This window comes from Astatotilapia calliptera, chromosome 1 (genome assembly GCF_964374335.1).
Source record: "Astatotilapia calliptera chromosome 1, fAstCal68.1, whole genome shotgun sequence".
Taxonomy (NCBI): Eukaryota; Metazoa; Chordata; class Actinopteri; order Cichliformes; family Cichlidae; genus Astatotilapia; species Astatotilapia calliptera.
In genome coordinates this window covers 14,111,346-14,135,566 of record NC_137422.1, presented here as the reverse complement: position 1 = coordinate 14,135,566, position 24,221 = coordinate 14,111,346, and the positions used below count along the sequence as shown (strand labels likewise).

The window sequence follows — 24,221 nt, the reverse complement described above, 5'->3', positions numbered from 1 at the left end:
AGCCTGATGAAAGCGGGTTTAAGCATTATTGTGCAATGAAGCCTGATCGCTGCCTTGTGACATCAAAGTGAGAGTGCTTCTTATTTGGTCTGATTCTGCTGCTTTTATTCAAATAAGCTGAAAATAGCTGTGCAACATAAGCCCGTCACAAAGAAAACTTTGAGCTTGATAATGCAAACCAAAAAAAGCAAAACAACAGCATGAAGAGCAGAGAGGAAAAACTAACGACTAATGATGAGACTGGCTGTGACTGAAGGTTAAAAAAAAAATTGGAAAAGCAACTAAGTGTCAGTTTAAACATGTTCCCCTTGCATAGGAGGAATGTTGGAGGTAGAAAATAATGAACCAAATAAAAAATGTAATGCAGAAAGTCACTTATCTAATAACAGCTTTGCTTTTTTATTGTTTTGTTTCACTTTTTTAAAATTACTTTAATGTAAAACTCACAACTTAACAGGTGATTTATTAAATCATGGTATGAATGTGACAAAAGCAGCACTTATCCGTTCCATTTGAACCATTGTGTGTACAACAGATCAGACTGGTTTAACTGCAGACCAGTCTGGCATGGCTGTAAGCTACTGTTAATAGGGCAGTCCTAAGAAAATACAAGTACGCTCTGCTTTCAAAAAGAAAGATTCATTTTCAGTTTCAAAACTGACCATTACTATAGTACAGTACAATACATGATATACAATGTCCTTGATGTAAAAGGGAATTACATACTGTATATAGATGTGAATATATTCCTTTGTATGGGAAGCCCATCACAGTAGAAGAAAGAAAAGAAGCTGAAGGTCAGAGCCAACTTAGAAACAAGCTTTCTTTGTGTTGACTTCAACAGCTCATCATTTTCCTCTCAGCTGTCCATTTGAAGAGCAGGTAGAGTCTCTATGCAGCCTTGTGAAAACTCATTAGACCCCATGATTCAGCAGCTTGCAGAGCCCCCTTTAGCAGGAATATCTATTTTCTGTATGACTTTATTGGTCTCTCAGGAATTTTGACCCATTTTTCTTTACAGCATTGCTTCAGGTCATTTATGTTTGCGGACAAATATTTATTTTCGGGCTCTTAAAGTTCCTCCAGAGTATTTCAATCAAGTTGAGGTCTGGACTTTGACTGAGCCCCTGTAACACCAACAATTCTTCTAATCTGTGAACCAGTTTCAGCCAAGCTTGAGCTGTTTAGAAAGATTGTTAACTCATCATAATCTCATTATTAACTCCACAACACTTTGTATATGGAGTTCATGATTGATTAGTGAATGCAACATGCCCATGTCCTGTGGCTGAAAGTAAGTCCAAATAATCACCTTTCTACCGCTACACTGACAGTTGGTATGAGGTGCTTGTGGTGTTGTACATTATGGGCAAGCATCTCAACTTTGTTTTTGTCTGTCCAAAGGTTTGTCCTGATGCAACTTTGTGAACCTAATCCTTACTGCTGTGTCCTTTTTTAGAGAGAAGCAGCTTTCAACATTTAACAAGCCAATGGAACCTGACATGTAGCCCTTGGTTTGTCTGTGCATTGCATGATCTGACCTTGAGTGAATTTACTGGGATGGTACTCCTCAGAATATGTCAGTGTAGCTTCTCAGTCATCCAGGTAATGGATCTTAAAAAGAAAAGAGACTGGACTTTATTAAGTCTCTTCGAGCCCTTTCGCCTTTCAACTGAGAAGCTTTTTCAGTTCTAAAACCAAATGGTGGGGAGTCCCAGGTATTTAAACCTTAGTGGGAGTTGTCCCTTAAGAGGGCTGTTGACCCACTAGTGATCACGTGCCTCATCGAACAAACCAAAGTGTGAAAAGGGGTGTGGATCATTATCAGCAGAGGTTTTGGGTGAAACCATCATGTGACTCATTGAGATTAACTGACACAAGGCTTGAGTGGGTGTTAAGGTGCCTGGGAAGGGTTCTCAAATCTGCACAGTAGGTTACATACAGTTGGTATCATTAACCACCCCCTGTAGTCAAAGATGGTGGTGCACAGTAGACATAGACGGCCTCTTTCACTCCTCTTTCAAACCATCTGTCCTGTCTGTCCAAAATGTGAACACTGGCATCCTCAAAAGAGTGAGCTGAGTCTCATCCTGCTGAGGTGGAGTAGCTGTAGTTTCTAGAATGTAGAGGTCTGAGTACTCCTGCTGCACTGCAAACAAATACTACGTGGTTTCGTTTCTGTTTGGGAGTTTTGTCATTGGGACAAACCAGTTTTTGTCTGACGGCGTGGCTGGGTCTGAAGTGCACTTTTTCACACGGCTCTATATATAAACAAAAGAACCAAAAACATATTAATCACTGGGCAGAATAAAACTGTTTTAACTATACAGAGTTATGGCAGTAGGATAGGATAGGATAGGATTCAACTTTATTGTCATTAAACATGTATAAATACAGGGTAACAAAATATAGTTTGCATCTAATCAGAAGTGCAAGGTGCATTAAGTGCATTAAGAGCAGATTATATACAGATAAGGGTAGCATGAAAGGTGGGAATAGTTATGTACAGATTATGTACAAATAAATGAAGTATACAGATGTTTATATAACTATACAGAGAGCAAATATACAGATGTACTGCGGACAAATGTATAGATGTACTGATGTATACATATGTACAGACATACAGATGAGGTGTATAGAATACAGATATTCTATATTGCTATACAGACGGGCAGATATACAGATGTAATATGAACTAATATACAGATATGCTACATATGTACATATGTACCAATTTGTGGTAAACAGATCTACAGAGTGCTATGAATATATCTACAGCAGTTGAAGAGTAGCGCTATAAACTATAGTAGTGAACAATGTAAGTACGTGCACTTAAAAGTCACAGAGCAATACAGATAAAATACAGGAGTCATCACAAAATATGTGGTTTGGCAGCAAAGATGTGGGAAACGGGTATCAGGAAAGAAAAAAATGACTCCAGAAGGTGGCGGTAGTGTGATAGTAAGGATGCCAACGTCTAAGAATTAGCTGAAGAAGAAGAAGAAGAAGAAGAAGAAGAAGAGAACGGGTTGGGGAAAAAAGGAGGAAGCGGAACAAGAAATCAGAATCAGCTGTCAAAAAGTGGCTAAAATGTAAGCAACGGATCATAAAGAGGTATTTTTTTAAAACTAAATGTATATTGTCAAACTGTCAGACAGTAATATAGACCTCAGTGATATGGGGGGTGTTATGTACTCGACTGTCTCTGTTGTAGGGAAATAGTTCTCATAAGCTAACCTTAACGCTTAACTACGTGCGCTCCAAGCGCAGCTTGCTAACTGACGTAGCTAGCAGGCTAACGAGGAAGGTAACAACGCCAGGTGCACATTTAAGGGGCTAAATAGGTTTTTTATCAGCCAAGTAGTAGGTTTAAGGTTTAAACCGAATGCTGTCAGTTTAGTTGACCTTTAGCTGCTTCGTAAAAGCATCCAGCCGAGTAGTGGTTAGCGGCTAACATTAGCGAGAAAACTATGTTGTTGTCGTCAGTGTTGACATGCCCTGGGTCTGTTGACTACAGCCAAGCGCCGTGTCATAGCCAATAAGTGATTTATCTGCGAAGTGTCATCGTTTCGGCTTAGCCTGTCCTAATTCTAGACATTTCTAAATACTACACAACCGCCGACGGCACGGGAAAACTTTTTGAGACGTTTTTGCTAACCGTGGCTTAAATGTTCTTTTGCAGATTGAACTGTTCTATGAAGCTAGAACAGCTGTTCTAGTATAAACGGCGTGTGTTTGTGTTTTTCTCTTTCACAAACATTTATCTAGAGATGTTCGGAGCTTGTCTACACCACTGACCCTTTTGCCTGCCAGTGACCTCTGACTCAACACATTCGCCAAGATGCCTGCAGTTTCCACCGGGGTCAAAGAGCTGTATTTGTCCACCTCTCTGGGGGACCTCAATAAAAAAGCTGAAATTAAGCCAGACAAGACAAGCACTAGAAAGTAATGTTACTATATTTTTTTTGGGCAGAAATTATTACCTAATAAAAAGACATTTGTCACTGATCTCAATTTTCTGGCTTCTGTGACTGAAGCACATTGCAGTCATGTGGAGATGAAAATCTTTAACTTACATATACTTTTTTCGTGTTTGTAGTTATGTCCAGAGTGCCTGCAAAATATTCAAGGCGGCAGAGGAGTGCCGTCTGGACAGAGATGAGGAGAAAGCTTATGTACTGTACATGAAGTATTTGACAGTATATGACATCATCAAGAAGAGACCAGAGTTCAAGCAGCAACCGGTATACCTAATATTTATAAGTTTGTTCATTCTTTTTGTATTGCTAACCTAATGTTTTTTTCACATGAAGGCAGATTATTTACTTGAAGTGTTCTCTGATGTGCACAGGAGTATTACGTGACTATGCTTGGGACAAACAGCTTTAAGAAAGCCATTGAAGAAGCTGAAAAGCTGTCTGAAAGTCTTAAACTCAGGTTAGAGGTTTCAGCTGTCATGATTATGCTCACTTTCTTAATTCAGACACTGTAAAATAGGATATTGATTTTGTTTCACTTAACTGATCTTTATTTCCTACCTATTTTGAACAGGTACGAAGAGGTAGAGGTGAGAAAAAAACTAGAGGAAAAGGAGAGACAAGAGGAGAAGAAGAGGAGGGAGGAAATGACAGAAAAAGATGGCGATCGGGGCTCTCCAAAAACGTCATTCACAAACAGGAAGGACAGCAAAAAGGTGAAGGTTTGAAATGAGTATACACACTGCTGCCAGTGTGTATACTCTTTGCAAAGTATATTGCTGGTTTTGGAATGATTTTTGAGGGCCCCATTTACGTAAGATATATAGGCTTTGCAATGGATTATTCTTCCATCCAGATGACATAGATGTGTCACCTTCTGGACATTCTGCACACATCACAAAAGGAATACTCAGATAATAGAGTTTGTCAAACTGGTCTGCCTGCATTCAAGACCTGTCCCCCATTGAAAACACTTGGACAACAAAACAGGCCAAAGAAGACTCTGAACTGTATGAAGCTGAACTCAGATAGTGACTGGAAAGCACTTTCCCACAGTAGCTGATCTCCTCAGTTCTTATTAGTTTTTTAAACATGAAATGTGATGCAAGAAAGTGGTGAATCTGCCACTATCCCAACTTTTTGTAGAAATATGTTGCAAATCAAAAAGAGTATTTTACTGTCTTATATGTAACTTTCCGATAGTTTACCAAATTTACGCTTACATAAAAACTGCATCGATCAATAACCCTCCCAAAAGGATCTAAACTAAAGCACAGTATAAGAGTTGAATTTTGCAGGTGGTTACAGGTATTGAGATATTTACTGCACACAGCATTTCTGTGCCTTTGAAAAATAAAGTGAGATATAAAGACTTCGAATGTTTTCTTTGCCCTACTGGGCATTACAGTGGATTTTAATAATAATAATAATGCAAACACCCGTAGCTTAATTAATATTTGAATGCCTGTATTGAAATCGTAATGATTCTTTTTTGTACCTTTAGTATAAGGGGAAAAATCCAGTTTATGTCAACATGCTAATGAGATGAGTCTTTGTGGATGTGTGTCGCAGGTGAAAGCTGAACAGAATGAACTGAAGAATGCAACCTCAAAAGGTAAAGTGGAAAACCTCAAAGCAGTCACTTTGTTTTTATCTTTGAATTTAGTTGATTTATTAGTGCTGAGTTATGAATTTTGTCTGACAGCTGCGCTGCCTGCTGGTGGGATCACGGCTGAGAAACTTTTCAACATGATGAAAGACCAGACTATCGCAATAATTGTTATGGATGCACGCAGCCATCGAGATTTTGAGGAGTCTCACATTCAGGTCCCGGCTCAAACCTGCATCAGCGTGCCTGAGGAGGCCATTAGCCCAGGGTGAGAAGCGAAGCTTCAAACTTGATTGAAGTTTGTTCTAACACACCATGTGTGATTCATTATCAAATAATAATATGAATGGACTGATCTTTCTACCTTCAGTTTGTTTTTGTGTCTGTGTTTTTTTTGGGGGGGGGGTTTGGTCAACCTGTGAACAATGAAATGTTTTGACTTTTCAGAATCACTGTGAATCAGATTGAGGCAAAGCTGCCAGAAGAGTCCAAAGAGCACTGGAAACGGCGGGGATTTGTAGATTATGTCATCCTCTTGGATTGGTTCAGTTCTGTCACTGACCTTAAACTGGGGACCACCTTGCAGAGCCTCAAAGATGCTCTTTTTAAGGTAACTGTGTCTGGCGGGTGGTTGACTTTATGCAGTAGCTTGTAAATACAGTGGGGCAAAAAAGTATTTAGTCAGCCACCGATTGTGCAAGTACCCCCACTTAAAATGATGACAGAGGTCAGTAATTTGCACCAGAGGTACACTTCAACTGTGAGAGACAGAATGTGAAAAAAAAATCCATGAATTCACATGGTAGGATTTGTAAACAATTTATTCGTAAACTAGGGTGGAAAATAAGTATTTGGTCACCTCAAACAAGGAAAATCTCTGGCTCTCACAGACCTGTAACGTCTTCTGTAAGAAGCTTTTCTGTCCCCCACTCGTTACCTGTATGAATGGCACCTGTTTGAACTCATCATCTGTATAAAAGACACCTGTCCACAGCCTCAAACAGTCAGACTCCAAACTCCGCCATGGCCAAGACCAAAGAGCTTTCGAAGGACACCAGGAAAAGTATTGTAGACCTGCACCAGACTGGGAAGAGTGAATCTACAATAGGCAAGCAGCTTGGTGTGAAAAAATCAACTGTGGGAGCAATCATCAGAAAATGGAAGACATACAAGACCACTGATAATCTCCCTCGATCTGGGGCTCCACGCAAGATCTCATCCCGTGGGGTCAAAATGATCATGAGAACAGTGAGCAAAGATCCCAGAACCACACGGGGGGACCTGGTGAATGACCTGCAGAGAGCTGGGACCAAAGTAACAAAGGTCACCATCAGTAACACACTACGATGGCAGGGAATCAAATCCCGCAGTGCCAGACGTGTCCCGCTGCTGAAGCCAATGCATGTCCAGGCCCGTCTGAAGTTTGCCAGAGAGCACATGGATGATACAGCAGAGGATTGGGAGAATGTCATGTGGTCAAATGAAACCAAAGTAGAACTTTTTGGTATAAACTCAACTCGTCGTGTTTGGAGGAAGAAGAATACTGAGTTGCATCCCAAGAACACCATACCTACTGTGAAGCATGGGGGTGGAAACATCATGCTATGGGGCTGTTTTTCTGCCAAGGGGACAGGACGACTGATCCGTGTTAAGGACAGAATGAATGGGGCCATGTATCGTGAGATTTTGAGCCAAAACCTCCTTCCATCAGTGAGAACTTTGAAGATGAAACGAGGCTGGGTCTTCCAACATGACAATGATCCAAAACACACCGCCCGGGCAACAAAGGAGTGGCTCCGTAAGAAGCATTTGAAAGTCCTGGAGTGGCCTAGCCAGTCTCCAGACCTCAACCCCATAGAAAATCTGTGGCGGGAGTTGAAAGTCCGTGTTGCTCGGCGACAGCCCCAAAACATCACTGCTCTCGAGAAGATCTGCATGGAGGAATGGGCCAAAATACCAGCTACTGTGTGTGCAAACCTGGTAAAGACCTATAGTAAACGTTTGACCTCTGTTATTGCCAACAAAGGTTATGTTACAAAGTATTGAGTTGTATTTTTGTTGTTGACCAAATACTTATTTTCCACCCTGATTTACGAATAAATTCTTTACAAATCCTACCATGTGGATTCATGGATTTTTTTTTCACATTCTGTCTCTCACAGTTGAAGTGTACCTCTGGTGCAAATTACTGACCTCTGTCATCATTTTAGGTGGGGGAACTTGCACAATCGGTGGCTGACTAAATACTTTTTTGCCCCACTGTATCAATACCTGTGTTTTCATGTAAAATTACAATGTTGTGTTTGATAACTGCACAGTGGGACAGCATCACCATCCTGCGTAGTGAGCCGCTGGTGCTGGAGGGTGGCTATGAGAACTGGCTGTTGTTTTACCCCATGTATACGACCAATGCTAAAATTAGACCACCTCGACAGACCATTACCAACACCCTTCCTCAGTGTGAGTATGAGTAGTACAGTTTATTTAAAAAATGGCCCTTTAATGCTATGTTTTCTCATTTTATGAGATAGAAAATAAAAACCACAATATACTTTATATAATTTTGTATTACTCACTTACTTCCTAATTGTGACTGGACTCTTGTCTTACATGTAGACATTTTCTTTGATGTTTTCAACAGTGAACTTTAGCTACCCATCCCTTGAGGAACCAAAACCTCCAACCCCACCTCCACCCGAGCCTGAAGTTTCACTTGAGCCTCAGGAACCATCAGCTCCTGTGCTGGTGAATGGGATCACACCAGCAGAACCTCCAACATCTAAAACTTCCATAGTCGCTGATAGGTTGCCCGACAGTGTTGATTTCTCTGTCACCGGCTCCACAAATTCAGGTCAGGACTTGGGTAAGAAGGCCCCTGCTGCAAGCACATCCAGCCAGTCACCTGCAACACCCAAAGCATTCCCTCAGGTATTGTTTGCCCTGATAACTGTTAAACCTTTAGAGAATGCAAAGCATTAAAGGACTCCAAATGTGTCTAAACATGACTCTTCTCCTGTCCCAGTTTGACCGTACCAAGAAACCTGAACCTAAGCCCAGCCAAAACGGGTCAGCAAAGGATTCTACCCAGAATGGCCCAGTTGTCCCAGACCGTTCAGTTAAACCACCCTTTGCTCCTAATGCTTCTCTTTCTAAAGAAGAACAAAGTCAGATACACTCCGAAGCAGTGGCATTGATGGAGAAAGCAAAGCAGGAGCAGGAGAAACGCATGCAGCAGCGTCGTTTAGAGGAGGAGAAACAGGAGTCGAAAGAAAGGCTAGAAAAGGAAGAAAGTGAGAAGAGAAAGAAGGAAGAGGAGGAGAGAAGACATCAGGAGAAGAAGAAACTGGAAAGGCAAAAAGCAGAAGATGAGGAAAATAAAATAAACAAAGCATGGGATGAAAAAGACAGGAGAGGAAAAGAGCAGAACTCTGACACACCCTCTAAGAGTATGTCTCTGGATTCCCCGGCTCCCAACCATATTGTTAGTGAGATTAAGGTGAGTCCTCTTCTCTGTCAGAGATAATTACTGTCACAAACAAATGAAAGTTTAAGGTCATCCCACAAGGTCCTAGTGTCTTAAATCATTGGTTAAAAGAAGATGTTAAAAATTCTTCGTCATAATTGCACATCCTAAACAATGTACTTTTTTTTTTTTAAACACACAATCCACTAAACTGTTTTAATGAGTTAAAGGATTAGAACCTAGTTTGGCTCCTAGAGCTAAAGTATAACAATTAGAGCCCAAATAACAATTATTTGTAAAGATAAAACTTCAAATAGTGTAATGCTCCTCATATAAAGGTGGCATGTGTAGGTTGAAACTTTAGATTCTAACCCCCCCATTTTTACTAACTAGTCCTGTTTAGGCTGATCGCTTCCTTCAGTTTAACCTGTCACTGTCAAAATGGAGGAACAGTTTGATAGAGAAGTGAAGCCACTGCTAAACAATTGTAGTTTGTCCTTTATTAAATTTGAAGTCCTGGACACTTGGGGTTAGTGTTGTCTGTCAAACTTAATGTGTTTGTTAGATTTCCGCAGGGCTGTGAGAGACTGTGACTCTCACAGCCCTGCTGTGACTGTGAAAGCCTTTACAATAATTTTTTTGTATGATCTTATTAAATAAAGTGTGTTTGTGTGTGTGTCTTCACAGAGGGAGCCTCTGACCCGAGCAAGGAGTGAAGAGATGGGTAGGAGTGTACCGGGTCTTCCTGATGGTTGGATGAAGGTACCAGATAACCAAACCTGAAATAAGTGATTCATTTGAAATAACTGAGGGTGAAAGTTCAAAGGAAAAAAAGTTTAAAGGTTTATGGTTCAATTTTACCAAATGCTTTTCTTTTCTTCCGCTTAATTTTCTTGGCTAGTTCCTTGACACAGTGACGGGGACCTACCGATACTACCATTCGCCAACCAATCGTGTCCACCTGTACCCTCCTGAAGTCACTGTTCCCCAGACCCCACCATCGACACCACCAACAGTCAAACAGAAAACACCACGACCAGCTGAGCCAGACACAAACCGTGAACAAGAGCAGGAGCAGTCTAAACTGAAACGCTCCTACTCTTCCCCTGACATCAGTCAGGACCTGAGAGAGGAGGCACAGAAAAAGGCCACTGCCCCGACCGCTACTGCTGTCATACCCACAATCAACAGAGAAACCAAGTAAGACACGCTGTGCACCTATAAATATGTTTTAAGTGAACAGATAATAGCTGCATATTATAAAGGACAATAGAAGCCTGCAAAATACTTCTTCTGGTATGAAGATGATGTGTTGGAGTGTCATAAAGGTGATTCAGATTGTGTTTGTGTGGATAGAAGAGTAGCTTTTGATAGTATTTCCTCAGGCTGTTTAGTTAAATGAGCAGAAAATGTGTGATAAGGTAGTAATTTCAGTGACTGTTCATGTTTAGTTTGAACCTGTTTTACAATTAAATATTATGCTTTTTGTGCTGTTAAAGCAACAATGGTATGTATGACCTGTATTCTTTGTATATATTACACTGTGGTACTTCCTTTGATGATTCATCTGTAGTAACTAGTCTGGCTCTCTTATTTTACTCTTTTCTCTTTCAGACCTGCACCTGCCAAAGTCTATTCTAAAGTGGAGATTGCGCGTCCTTCAGCAGCCAAAATTCGCAACCTCAATCCCACATTTGGGGGTTTGGGCGCATCACTGACTGGCCTTCGTAACCTGGGCAACACATGTTATATGAACTCAATCTTACAGTCTCTTTGCAACACTCCTGCCTTGGCTGAATACTTCAATAACAATTGCTACCTAGAGGATATAAACAGGTTAGATCCGAGATAAGTGGAATTGCTGGTCATAATGAGGTCTGTATGCGGGGGAATGTATAACACCGGAGCCTCTGTTCTCTTTCAGGCACAATATTCTTGGCCACAAAGGGGAGGTGGCCGAGGAGTTTGGTGTAATCATGAAGGCCTTGTGGGCTGGTCTGTACAAGTGCATCAGTCCACGTGACTTCAAGATCACCATAGGCAAGATCAATGAGCAGTTTGCTGGTTATGACCAGCAAGACTCCCAGGAGCTGCTGCTGTTCCTCATGGATGGGCTTCATGAGGACCTCAACAAGGTAGTGTGAAAACTTAATAAGGGGTATTCCACAGCCACCAGTGAGGCATAAACAAAGTCTTACAATGGTTACATGAAAAGAGAACCATTAACATCTAAATATTCTCACTCTTATTTAAATATTGACTAAATTAACAGTGCATCCTTTATTCTGTTGAACCACAGCTTTCTCAGGTTTCCTTTTAGTATCCCTGTATGTTGTTGCACACTTGCCTGTTAACAATGAAGTCCTAGTCTTTTTTATCATTTTCCTTCTTTCTGTTTTTTTCACTGGGTTTCATTTTGATGGCAAATTAGAGAGTAAGTAAATAGCTGTGTGTCTTTGGTCCTCCTGCAGCAGTGTGCGTGTGACGTGTCTGCATCTGTCTGGTCTGATGCTCTGTCAGAACCTCTGTGCATGTTGACCCAAGACATGCTCATTGCCTGTATCAACAGATGTCTTTCCTTTCGTTTATTTTGTTTTTACTGGCTTCATGTGCATTTAGATCAGGGGGGGGATGACGACAAAGCAATTGTGTGATTGTATGTTTTTTTTACAACTCAGCTGTAAGAGGCTGATATTGTGGTCACCTACATTTGTGAAGCAATAGATCGAGAACGAGGTGATGTAAGACCTTAAAAATGATGCTGTATGTGTATGTACTAATAATCTTGGATACATTTGAATCTCAATGACCTTGACCTCAAGGTTAGAGTACTTCTGATAACTGTATTTCTGAAAATCTTGTGACTGCAATGACTTTTTGAAATTGATACCCTAGGTGTGTCTACTAGGAGGCTGAGGAGTCACCAGTATTTTATATTTTTAAACTTACTATAACCACAAAGGTAGTAGGGTTTTTTTTCTGAGTTATTTTTCCTATTGAAGGTCTTTTATTTATACTGTTAGAGTATCAGCTGAGTGATACAGTGACAATTGTCTCCACCTGGGGTTAAGTTGCAGAAGTACATCAACCCATTTTCTTTTTGAGCATAGGATGCCAATTCGATTGTAGCAGCTGGTGATGTGCATTTGTCATCACGCACGCCATCTCATCATGTCCCTTTTGTGTGATCTTCTGACCTGTGTGCCATCATGCTGGCCCAGTCCCAGTCCACTCTGTCTCTCTGGGATAATTGATTTTTTTTTTTTTTTTTGTAAATCATACTAATTAATAAGGTATTAATTAGCAAGTGTTAACCTGCCATATCTTCCTGCCTGTCATACTGAGAGTGAACTGGCTGAACTGCATGCTAATAAGCTGAACAATACTCGAGAGATGAATACAGAGATTATGGCTTGAAAATTCTTCATGTAGTTTTTAGTGAGTTTTCACTTCTCCCTGCAACGTGATATCGATAGGTGGTATAGTGAACATCTGCCATTATTCATTGATTTTTAATTGAATCACAAAGGCAGGTGTCTCTAGCCGTTAATTTGGGCTTGTGTCATTTTAAATTATTTTCTTTCACTTCTGGTCAGGCGGACAACAGGAAGCGGTACAAGGAAGAAGAAAATGACCATCTGGATGATCAAACGGGTGCTGACCTGGCCTGGAGCAAACACAAGCTTCTGAACGAGTCCATCATCGTAGCACTGTTCCAGGGGCAGTTCAAGTCCACTGTGCAATGTCTGACTTGCCATCGCAAGTCACGGACATTTGAGACCTTCATGTACCTGTCGCTGCCTCTGGCCTCCACCAGCAAGTGCTCCCTACAGGTCAGGGCATATCAAAGCATGTTTTTGCTCTCGTGTCAAGCACACATATTGTTATCTAACATATTCACATCGTGACAGCATTTGTTTCTCTGAATTCATTCTGACAAACTAGCCAATTAAATGTATTGTGGTTGTGTAGATCATATTACTCTTGATTAAATGCATAACTATGGTTAATAATTAGTGATTTTTCTACTTCCGGGTAGGACTGTCTGAGGCTATTCTCCAAGGAAGAGAAGCTGACTGACAACAACAAGGTGTTCTGCAGACACTGCAAAGCCCACAGAGACTCCACCAAGAAACTGGAGATCTGGAAGGTCCCACCCATCCTCCTGGTGCACTTGAAACGGTCTGTAATCAAAGCAGTAAAACAGTTTTTATCTGTCTATTTTCACTCCTCACTTTATAAGCTTTACAGGAGTGCTATTTTTGACATTAACATTATTTCCTGTTGTGGGGGTTCTTCCTGCAGGTTCTCCTATGAGGGTAGATGGAAGCAGAAACTGCAGACATCTGTAGACTTCCCTTTAGATAGTCTGGACCTGGCCCAGTACGTCATTGGACCCAAACAGAGCCTGAAGAGATACAACCTTTACGGAGTGTCTGTAAGTGAAACTGAAATGACTGCTGCTGTTTTTACTGCTCTGGTGTAAAAGATTGATGAAGTATTGTTGTCACCCCGCCAGGCAGGCGGGCTTCATGGACACCTAAATTTGTGAATGCAATAACTCGAGAATGTAGCTGTGAGTAGTGAGCAGTAGCTTCAAATTGATAACATGGGAACATGTACAAAAAAATCTCTTCTAATCTCAGTGACCTCAAACTAAATGTCAGAGGTCACATATTCTGAACATCTTTGCATCTGCAATAACTTGAGAAGTAAGTCACCTAGGGTTTTCAAACTGATACCATTGTGGTGTCTACTAAAAATCTTTGATCACTTTCAATCTCAGTAACCTTGACCTCAAGGTCAAATCACTGGCCTTTGCCAATATTTTTAAATTTATGCACTAAACAACTAAACAGTCTGCTCAGGAACCCTCTGAGCCGATCTATATAAATATGATTTCCTGAACTGTATTAAGTTGAGGCATAATGCCAACGGGTCCTGTGACCTGGGCAGTAAATTCAGCAGGTACCACCATGATACCATTTCTCTATTTTGGTGAGAAAGAAGTGTTTGTATGTAGTTTGGTCTCGGTATAGCTGCTTCTACTGACAGACACAGGATTCGTTAAAGGTCTGGCTGAATGACCAAATTATTTATATATACCAATTCTGATATCTTCATAGTCAAAATCTCAAGTTGTATATGGTATCATCTGTGGTAAGATCAGCAGATGAGCAATGATTACAAACTGCTACATGCAAAGTTTAAGGTCTGCTTACTGAACAAAACTGGTGAATTTTTACAATTATTTTGACATGGTGCAATATCTTTGGTCCCACTCAGGCTTCAGTAAACGTTAAATCGATAGATCTAGCATGGGCCATTTAGTTTTGTATGATCAATCTGTGAAAACCTGGGATTTCTAAGAACACTTTTTTTTTTTTTTTTTAAATGAGTTGTTTGGTTTCCCAAATATAACAAATGTAGGGAGCAAGGTGGATGTGCAGTTTATCAAAGTAACATCAACAATTGTCTAAATGATAAAACAATGAGTTGGATCTGCTTGGGGACTACAGCCAGTCTTTTGGCAAATAGGCAACACAAGAGCTGTACTGGCTCAGTAGCTTTGGTACATAAATGTGTTTGGTCCCTAAACAGCAAGACAGGAAATACAGGCAAGATTGGAAAGAAAAAACCTGGTTTAAAACATTGAAAACAGCAGCCTGTAATGCTTAAGTAACAGTTGATTGTCGTCTGCTTTTCCACTACCAGAACCACTATGGGGGTTTAGATGGTGGCCATTACACAGCCTACTGTAAGAATGCCGCCAAACAGCGCTGGTACAAGTTCGACGACCATGAGGTGTCTGACATTTCCACCTCCTCCGTCAAGTCCTCTGCAGCCTATATCCTGTTTTACTCCACCCTGTGATGGTGCTGTGGGACATAAAGGAGGCACACTAATACACCAGAGCAGCAATGCTTTTTTCTTTTTAGAATCACAGCTCTGAGGACCTGGTGCACAAAGCTGCAGTTAACTTGTCGGGGAGTTACTCGAGCGAGTGGCCATGAGATCTCGTCTGTCCCAGAAAGGAGAACGGTGCAGGCACACTGTGCAACGCTTCAGCTACTAGAGGAGCCATAGCTGTTTAAAATATGCCATCTGTTCACGTTACTGATCATCTAGAGACTAAATGGATCCTCCTTTAAATCTGACTTCTCTACCATAGTTGTGCTGTAGGGCTGACCGCTGGTCCAGACGCTCTTCACTCGCATCTCTTTCACACTCGGTGTGGACAGCGCTATCGCAGAACTGATTTTCAGCTTTCTTGTACTGTGCATACACAGGATTAACAGTTAGGTGGCATGTACATACCTACCTACGCTGATGTTGCACATTACAAATGTAAATACTTTAGGGCAAAATATTTATCTGTTAAGTGACCAAATTATTATTATTTTTTTCGTGAAAGTAGCAGCCATTATATTATCTCCATATTCATAAAGGCAAACCATATGTTTTAGGGGTTTACCTGTAGAGCCTTCTCTTGTTTATTAACGAGGGGTGTTGAAGAGACTGTGACTGATTTTTAGCATTCTTCCTGAGGTAAAGGACGGAGTTTTGCTTGTTCATATTAGCCACATTCTTGCACTTATCCACTTATGCAATCACATTAAGTTGTTTATGTAGAACATATTTGTTTAACAGCCGATTTCAGCGCTCTACTCAGAATGCTTTAAACTGATGCTGATATCTTCTCTGTCTTGCTCGGTTCAGCTAATGAAAGGAAACCCTACAGTCTTCTGTAAAGGTTATTGTCAGTTAAACATACTTACTCTTTACATGATTATACTCAAACACTATTTAGAGGCAAATGTATCAGGATAGATTGACATCCTGTTTGGTTCATACTAGTGATTTTTGGTCTTTATTTGTTTGAGGCTTGGTTAGATTTCTTTTTTTTTTTTTTCAGGAATTACTTTAATGTTTAGTATTGAGCTGGAGAATGTGAAGACGTGAGAAATTGACCTTAGCCACTTACACGAGTGTGATAGGGTCAACGCACTCTGCCTGACTGACCAGCCGACTGACAAGGGCAAGCACAAAGTAAGCTGATTATTTTTTTTAGAATGGACCAGAGCTCTTAAGGGGTAGGATTAGACTCTGAACTTCCTGACTGTTTTTATTGCCTCGCATGAGATCATGTGCTATTTTCTTTTCACTTGTACTCCCCCCCCCCCTCCCCCCCTCAATGTTCTGAAAGTGTTTCAGATATAACGATTATATTAATCTCAAACAACTCATATGTCTATTTATTAAAACTGCTTCAAATTAGTTTCTGTGTGTGTTTGTGAACAAATGTTCCAAGATATCTTCAGCATGTATTAAGTACTGTCATAAAGCCCTTATCAACCTGATGTCCCTGTCTTCCTGTGGTTTGGAGATAGTGTGATAGTTAAACATTATACATTAACACTGAACTCACAATTTATTTCTAATTGTTATGGAGATGCTAACAGTACAAAGAGCAGCAGAGATGTTGAACCAAATGCAGATGATAAGAAACATTTTCAAGAGGGAAACTGATTTTGGTCTTCTATTTGCAAAGCTCACAGTCCTTGGATCTTTGGCTTCTGGAAAGGCTTGCGGCTGTAGAGCAGCATGTAGGCGTTGGGAGATTGCACCAGGGTGTCCTGTACCTCTCTGACAAGCGAGTCGTCAAACAAGTGCCAGGTCTGGGCTGAGGCGTTGTGGCACAGAGCCGTATAGTGACCCATGTTCAGATGACCTGTGTGGTTCTGTTAAAAAATATGAAATGAATACATTAAAAAAAACAGATGTGGTGAAAACTCCATGGTTTTCCACACAGTTTGTCATTTCATGTAAATATTACAGTTTTAATTACATAACAGGTGCCAAGTCCTAAACATTAAACCCTTTGTGTTGCCTGGGTGATCTTAAAATGATGCAAAGCACATTGTGGCAATGCCAAAAGTTTTTCTGTAATGTTACAGATTTGTGTTTTACTATTTAAGCCCAAAAAAGTTGGGTTTGTTTCATTAACTGCAGCAGCATTTCTTTATCACGTATTAAAACTGGGACAGTTTATTGAAGCTGCACTTCATTTTCCTCATACTGAGTTATCTCACATTAAATTATTAAACTACTTTACACTGTTAGAAGGGGGATTGGTTCACTGCTCCAGCCCACATAAGATCAAATTGGCCCAGGATGAAAAATGAGTTTTGCGCCCCTGCCTAAGAAAAAGTCTGGCACCAGGGGTGTTCCTAGGAATTTTAAAATGGTCTCTTTAATATTGCAGCTGTTGATTATTTTAATTATATAATAATGTAATTTATCAGGAAATTAATAACCAAAGATTTAAAAAGCTGCAAAATAAATAGTATAAATACAGTAATTGCATCCAAAATATAGTGGAGTAACAGAAGAAAGCAACAACACGTCCAAATAAGTCTCAGTAAATCACTGGAGTAAATGTACTCCGTTACATTCCTACTGGTAGTATTCATGCTCTTATATAACAGTGTTGGGGACTGTAAGATTAACAGTACTCTAGTCCAACCTGCCAAAGATGACTGTCCTCAAGGGCCGAGGGCAGTCATCTTTCAGAAGGGGCTGTTGCCACCCCATGCCCCCCTTCTGGACATACCCCTGACTGCCAAAGTGGCGTCATGCATTTCATTTACAGCCCTGAGCCTTCGCGGTCTCGGCAGTCATGCATCCCCAAGTCTTTGAATCTACGAGTGTGGATGTTTGCAGTGCGCTCAAATATCTTTCGGCAAAACACAAACATGACCTCACAAATTCATATTACGATCTTCTTCATGTTCACTCACCACAACAGCATAAAGATGGTATGAAGAATCTGAGACATTATGCACTGAGCTCGACAGAAATGGGGTCAAGTCGAGCTTCATGGGGAACGCGACATTAGTCCTCAGTTTCACCTGCTTCTTCCCCTTACAGCCAAACCTGCGGCGGAGGAAATAAGTTTAGTTTGAAACACTGACTCTTAAAAAACAGTGGGGGTTATTGATTTATCTTAGCCTTCCTGTATCTCCGGGGTATTTGGAAGCAGAAACACTTCATAATAGAATGCATAACGAGTATTAAGTATTCATGATGCCTGCTGAATTAATGCATGCATGAATACATGTTATTTGTAGCAAAGGTCGGTTACTCAATACTGATAAATGGCGCTATTCGTGTTTTTGTACTTACAAGCAAAAAGACCATTATTGGAAATCAGTTAATTAATTTTTTGAGTCTTTATTGTCTAATAATTTAACAAACTCAGTCCTTGAATTATTCAAATGCATATTGTTGCTTCTCTGTTACTGTCATGACCTTTGTTGCTGTAATTCAAATGGACCAAAAACAGACTGAAATTGGTCACTAAAAAAATGAATGTCTCCAGAGCAGTGGCGGATCTAGAAAATTGTACATGGGGAAGAACCGATTTATTTAAGCATCTGTTTTTTTCCCCCTCAAGCCTATAAAGCCTTCTTGGTTTTGCTCAATTTTGGTCATGATGATATTAATTGTATCATGTGACGTGAATGTGAAAGTTTTGTGCACTGCCGTTTTCACGATCAACACTGAATCTAGGCAACATCGACTAAGTCCTTTAATTGCTTTCAAACAGCACCCTGCTGAAGTTCATCTCCTTCTAAAGATCAAAGATCTCAGAGCAGCTACACTCCTGAGTGGACCTTAAAGTGAGATTATGCTCTGCTAAATGTTACACATCCATTCATAAAATTTAAAGATTTTATCGACTGAACATATACTCTGTAAATAAAGTATCTTAAGAGATGACGATCCATTCCTTCTCACCGTTTTAGGTGTAACATGAGGATCTCTGGAGGTTTGTCCAAACTAGTGATGACCGCCGTTTCTCTCCTCATCCTGCACACTGAACACAGCAGCTGCTCTCCCCCAGTTAGGACAGTCTGCTCGAAGAACAGCGACAGACAGTCCTGCACAACATGAAACGAGAATAAAAGACAAGCACAGAACTGCAGGGATGAGACCGTCAGTATATCAAATGCAAACAGTCTGAATGGTGTTTAAAAAAACCTGCCTGAATGGAGCACTTAAGGATGCCGGCAGGAATCGGAAGTGACAGCACAGTAAACGTTTGTGTGCTGTACGCCTGCTGATCGCAGTGCATGCAGAGGGTTATGTAGCTCAGCTGGCCCTCAAACAGCTGTGACACAATGGTGCTTTCAGTGGTGCAGTACCTATTGTGTTCTTGCCTTTGCTGTCGTATTGAACAGTGCATCTGGTCCTTTGCAACCTTGTAAACAATCACATACGCACAAAAACACACTCAGTTATGGTTTCCGTAGGTTTATATTATAGAGAGGAACAGGCTATGTGATGGTGCAGATGCGCAGGTGTCTCTGCACCTTTTTCAGGTCGTCGTGTAGCGTGTTAAGGAGAAAGAGGAGCAGTTCCTGGGCGTCCTGCTGGGAGTAGTTGTTGAACTGGGGAAAGATGGAGCACAGCACCGACCTGGCCTCTACGGGGGCACAGCTGGAGTTCGTCCCCAGCCACATCTCCTCTAGCAGGCGGACAAACACCTCAGCGACAAGGCACTTGGACCTGCATGAAAAGAGGTTAAACTACTGGAAAAAAACATGACTGCCAACCCTCAGGTGAGTCTGAGAATAAAACGAAGATGCTCAGTCTTAGTCTGTGAAGGTTCTCAGTCATCCAGGTCATGGTAGTCAAAGGAGCTTGCAAAGAAAAGCGTCTGGACTTCTTTAAGTTGCTTGAAGACGTTTCACCTCTCATCCAAGAACTTCTTCAGTTCTAAGGTCAAATGGTGGAGAGTCCCAGATTTAAACCCAGTGGGAGTTTCCCCCGAAAGAGGGACAAAAGGACCCCCTGATGATCCTCTACCTAATCACATGAGCCAAGGTGTGAAAACGGGTGTGGGTCACAATCAGCCAGGGTTTCGGGTGAGCTCATTGTGAAATCTGGCCCCACCCTATCATGCGATTTCCTGAGGTCAGATGGCCCAGGATGTGAGTGGGCGTTAAGGCGTCTGGGAAGGGATCTCAAAACTGGATTATACCGTAGATGGCAGAGAGTTGGTGTCGTAAACCCCCGCCTCTGTTCAAAGATGGTCGCTCACAGTGGACATAGATGGCTTCTTTCACTCCTCTTTCAAACCATCTGTCCTCTCTGTCCAAAATGTGAACATTGGCATCCTCAAAAGAGTGACCTTTATCCTTAAGATGCAGATGGACTGCTGAGTCTTGTCCTGTGGAGGTGGCTCTTCTGTGTTGTGCCATGCGCTTGTGAAGTGGCTGTTTGGTCTCTCCAATGTAGAGGTCTGAGCATTCCTCGCTGCACTGTACAGCATACACCACATTGTTAAGTTTGTGTTTTGGAGTTTTGTCTTTCGGGTGAACCAGTTTTTGTCTGAGTGTGTTGCTGGGTCTGAAGTACACTGGGATGTCGTGCTTGGAGAAAACTCCTGAGTTTTTCTGATACACCGGCTACATAGGGGATGACAATGTTGTTGCGTCTGTCTTTCTTATCCTCCCTCGCTGGTGTCTGATCTTCTTTTCTGTGTCTCTTTGCTGACTTTATAAACGCCCAAATAGGATAACCACATGTTTTGAGTGCTTCCTTTACATGTATGTCCCTTATGTAGCCGGTGTATCAGAAAAACTCAGGAGTTTTCTCCAAGCACGACATCCCAGTGTACTTCAGACCCAGCAACACACTCAGACAAAAACTGGTTCATCCGAAAGACAAAACGCCAAAACACAAACTTAACAATGTGGTGTATGCTGTACAGTGCAGCGAGGAATGCCCAGACCTCTACATTGGAGAGACCAAACAGCCACTTCACAAGCGCATGGCACAACACAGAAGAGCCACCTCCACAGGACAAGACTCAGCTGTCCATCTGCATCTAAAGGACAAAGGTCACTCTTTTGAGGATGCCAATGTTCACATTTTGGACAGAGAGGACAGATGGTTTGAAAGAGGAGTGAAAGAAGCCATTTATGTCCACTGTGAGCGACCATCTTTGAACAGAGGCGGTGGTTTACGACACCGTCTGCCATCTATAATCCAGTTTTGAGTTCCCTTCCCAGACGCCTTAACGCCCACTCACATCCTGGGCCATCTGACCTCAGGAAATCGCATGATAGGGTGGGGCCAGATTTCACAATGAGCTCACCCGAAACCCTGGCTGATTGTGACCCACACCCGTTTTCACACCTTGGCTCATGTGATTAGGTAGAGGATCATCAGGGGATCCTTTGTCCCTCTTTCGGGGGAAACTCCCACTGGGTTTAAATCTGAGACTCTCCACCATTTGACCTTAGAACTGAAGAAGCTTCTTGGATGAGAGGTGAAACGTCTTCGAGCAACTTAAAGAAGTCCAGACGCTTTTCTTTCCAAGATCCTTAGACATGCTCAGTCTTACTTTTCCAGTTCTCTGCGTGTTTCCTGATCCAGGAGGTGCTCTACGAGGGGCACGGTGGAGCACAGGCACTGTAACACTGCATTTAAGTAGCAAGAGTTGCCAGAATTGTCTAACCCACACACTCCTGGTCTGTTCCAGTTGTTCTGCAGCCTCACTGCAGAGCTGCACCTGTGTTTTCCTTTCACCGTCACCTGACCACAGATGTTGGTGTTTGTCCTGCAGGAAAATTTAGTCAAGCAAAAATATCAAATATATCAATGACAGGATTTATTTGTTCAAATCTTCACATTAAAAGGTCACAATATTAAAAACCCTGGTTATCACATTAGAATGTGGTGTGTCAAGTGGTGGGATAGATAACACAGGAAATTAAAAATCAGCTACAAGTAGCAGTAAGGCTCTATGGCAGGTTATGTGGGGTGATGAGCAAGGAAGGAAGACAAAGTCAGAATCGGGTTATGGGTGCTCAAGGCTCAGTGATAAGTGTGGGGATCAAAGATCTAAAACACACACTTATAAATTAAATACTAAGCTAAATATAAAGTTTTCAGAATTTTGTTTTTTTCTGTTTGGCTTATTTCATTCATCAAACATTGCAGCAGCCATAAGACGTTGCAGAAGATCTGTGACAAAAAGCGGGACTAACCTTTGCTTACAAATATTTGAGACATTTTTCTCTTGGTATGAGCTGCTGTTCAGTCGTGGCAGAACGGGCACGGCGGTGCTGCTGTTCATGGCCAGCTGAGAGGCCAGAGTCCTGGTGAACTGTGTCAGGTTGACCTTCTTTCCTGAGCTCTGGCTCTGCAGAGTGTGGAGCACAAATGTGTTGATGCAGATCGCATGCAGCGTCACCCAAAGGCCTGGGAGGAATACATCCACCCCTGTTCCTTTTGGATCAGACAGGGGAACGAGGGCAGGTCCTGTCCAACCCTGCAGGTGGGCAATGAGTTCAGACATCATGGAGCCCTCAGGTGGTGAAGATGGTGGCCTCTTAACAGCGGGAACAAAATGAATGGTGAACCCTAATCTAGACAAGATGTGTGTGAGCCTTTCCTCCATCCAGGCAGAGCTATCCAGCTGAACCACACACCTGTGGTTGCAGAAAGGTCTCAGCAGGTGTCTGACCACCTGCTCGACAACAGATTTCTTACTCTGCCTCTGGAGCTGCTCTGGACAGTACAGATACATGTTACAGATGAACCCCGAGCTTGGGTCACAGAGGAGAGCGAGATAAACAGAGTAGTGCTCCTGCTGAGAGGACAGTCTGTATTTCTTTACAGCCAGGTTTGGCCCCGGCGTATGGAGGGCCTGGTAGCGCTGGGTTATGTGGCCACAGAAAGCAGAGAGGACTTCCAGCTTTTCGCCATCCTCCAGTCTGGTCAGAGACAGCAGGTCGGCCTGGATGCTGTTTCTCTTTAGCACACCCTGCCATCCGTCTAGTTTCACATTTAGATCATGCCCAAAGTTGCAGTTCTCCCCCAAAGACAGGCCGCTCTGCAGGACCACAGAAAACCACGTCACTGCATCAGCATACCCCTCCTCAGACACATCTGTGCTCTGCTCCCTGCTCTGGCAGTGTGACTGCCGATTTGGCCCTGCCTTCACACCGGCAGCTCTCCTGATCAGCTCCCGGATCGCTTCTCTGTCCAGCACCTCCAGCAGAAGCTCCCTGGCTGTGTAGTAAACCTGGCAATTGGGGCTGGGCCGAGTCTTTGTCAGAGGCTTCACCTTTTTGGACTTTTGGAAGATATTCGGTAAGCAAAGGGTGTCCCTCTGGGTAGCTTCACGCGGTATGTCCACCAGGTGGCAGTCCTCGGACATCCAGGCGCACTCCTTCACTGACAGAGCTTTGGCCTTCATCGTTCAACCTGTGCGCGCTAAGAAAAAGCCATCTCAAAATATGTATTTGTTTGGGAGCAAAAGGAGGAGATAGCCTCAGACGGCGGTATTTTTAATATCCTGTGTGCTATCCGGAAAACTGTGTGTGCTGTTCATGTTCATCTGATCCTCAGGTGAATCCAGCGCTCAGGAGAATCCGCTTTTAGGTAAATCACCTGGGATCCGCAGTAGCCAGACAACTGTGTCCTGGCAACGTAAACACAGCGCTCGTGACGCGCTTCTGGCTTGTGGTGCGCGTGACTCCAGGATTTAACTTGTCATTTAGCAAAACACTAAGAAGAACTAACTCACGGAGAATGTGTTTACTGTGTATCTGTCGGGTATCGTTTGAGCTACATGCAGTTCTTCAGAGTCTCCACTAGATGGTGCTCTGTGGTGAACCAGTGCGGCTTATGGGAACCTACCAGGGACGTTAAACTGTGTGTTTTCAAAACAAAACAGGAACTTTTCTGTAATTGTTATTGTTTATCTATTACTTAATTACTTTGGTGTAGTTTGAATGGCAGTGATTGAGGTCTTTATCAGTAGGAAATGTTGTAAAACCTTTGAAACTACAGTTCAAAGTCCAAATTCAATGCCCTCTGTTACATTTTCCAAAGCTGCCCTGTGGGCCAGATTGGGGTCTTTGATGGGCCGATTCTGGACCACGGGTATTGTGTTTGACACCCCTGCTCTAATCTGTTTTTAATAATTAATTTTTTTAAAACACCTGACCAGGTGTGGCAGTTTCTCTTCCGCTGAAGTGTCCTCACTGGTATTGCGTACTGGTGATGGCATCCAACACGTCCCTAACTCCACCCTATATCATAACCTCCTGAAACAACCCCTATACTGCCGGTAAAACGTCTATAATGG

At 42.1% G+C, this 24,221-nt stretch overlaps 2 protein-coding genes across 5 annotated transcripts; one reads left to right on the top strand and one right to left on the bottom strand.

Moving 5' to 3' along the window:
* Positions 1-2,972: 2,972 nt before the first annotated feature.
* Positions 2,973-16,413, top strand: usp8 (ubiquitin specific peptidase 8). Of its 3 annotated transcripts, none has more exons than XM_026163765.2 (19): positions 2,973-3,117; positions 3,772-3,948; positions 4,103-4,247; positions 4,355-4,440; positions 4,555-4,696; positions 5,553-5,595; positions 5,686-5,857; positions 6,037-6,199; positions 7,908-8,049; positions 8,231-8,517; positions 8,612-9,085; positions 9,740-9,814; positions 9,954-10,252; positions 10,667-10,888; positions 10,977-11,187; positions 12,649-12,885; positions 13,092-13,234; positions 13,358-13,490; positions 14,768-16,413. In XM_026163765.2, exons 2-19 carry the CDS (start codon positions 3,845-3,847, stop codon positions 14,924-14,926), a joined length of 3,237 nt encoding a protein of 1,078 aa, XP_026019550.1. In that variant the 5' UTR covers positions 2,973-3,117; positions 3,772-3,844; the 3' UTR covers positions 14,927-16,413. The 3 variants fall into 3 exon arrangements, with proteins under 3 accessions (XP_026019550.1, XP_080143793.1, XP_080143831.1); XM_080287667.1 differs by having other exon boundaries at positions 10,977-11,190; XM_080287705.1 differs by having other exon boundaries at positions 2,978-3,095; positions 10,977-11,190.
* On the bottom strand, positions 15,872-23,891 carry LOC113020097 (uncharacterized). 2 transcript variants are annotated; one of them, XM_026163789.2, is made up of 7 exons: positions 22,114-23,891; positions 21,582-21,683; positions 19,429-19,624; positions 19,101-19,316; positions 18,854-18,996; positions 17,854-17,989; positions 15,872-16,794 (listed from the first exon to the last, which is right to left on the bottom strand). In XM_026163789.2, exons 1-7 carry the CDS (start codon positions 23,325-23,327, stop codon positions 16,606-16,608), a joined length of 2,196 nt encoding a protein of 731 aa, XP_026019574.1. In that variant the 5' UTR covers positions 23,328-23,891; the 3' UTR covers positions 15,872-16,605. The 2 variants fall into 2 exon arrangements, with proteins under 2 accessions (XP_026019574.1, XP_026019566.1); XM_026163781.2 differs by having other exon boundaries at positions 21,468-21,683; positions 22,114-23,888.
* Between the last annotated feature and the right edge of the window lie 330 nt (positions 23,892-24,221).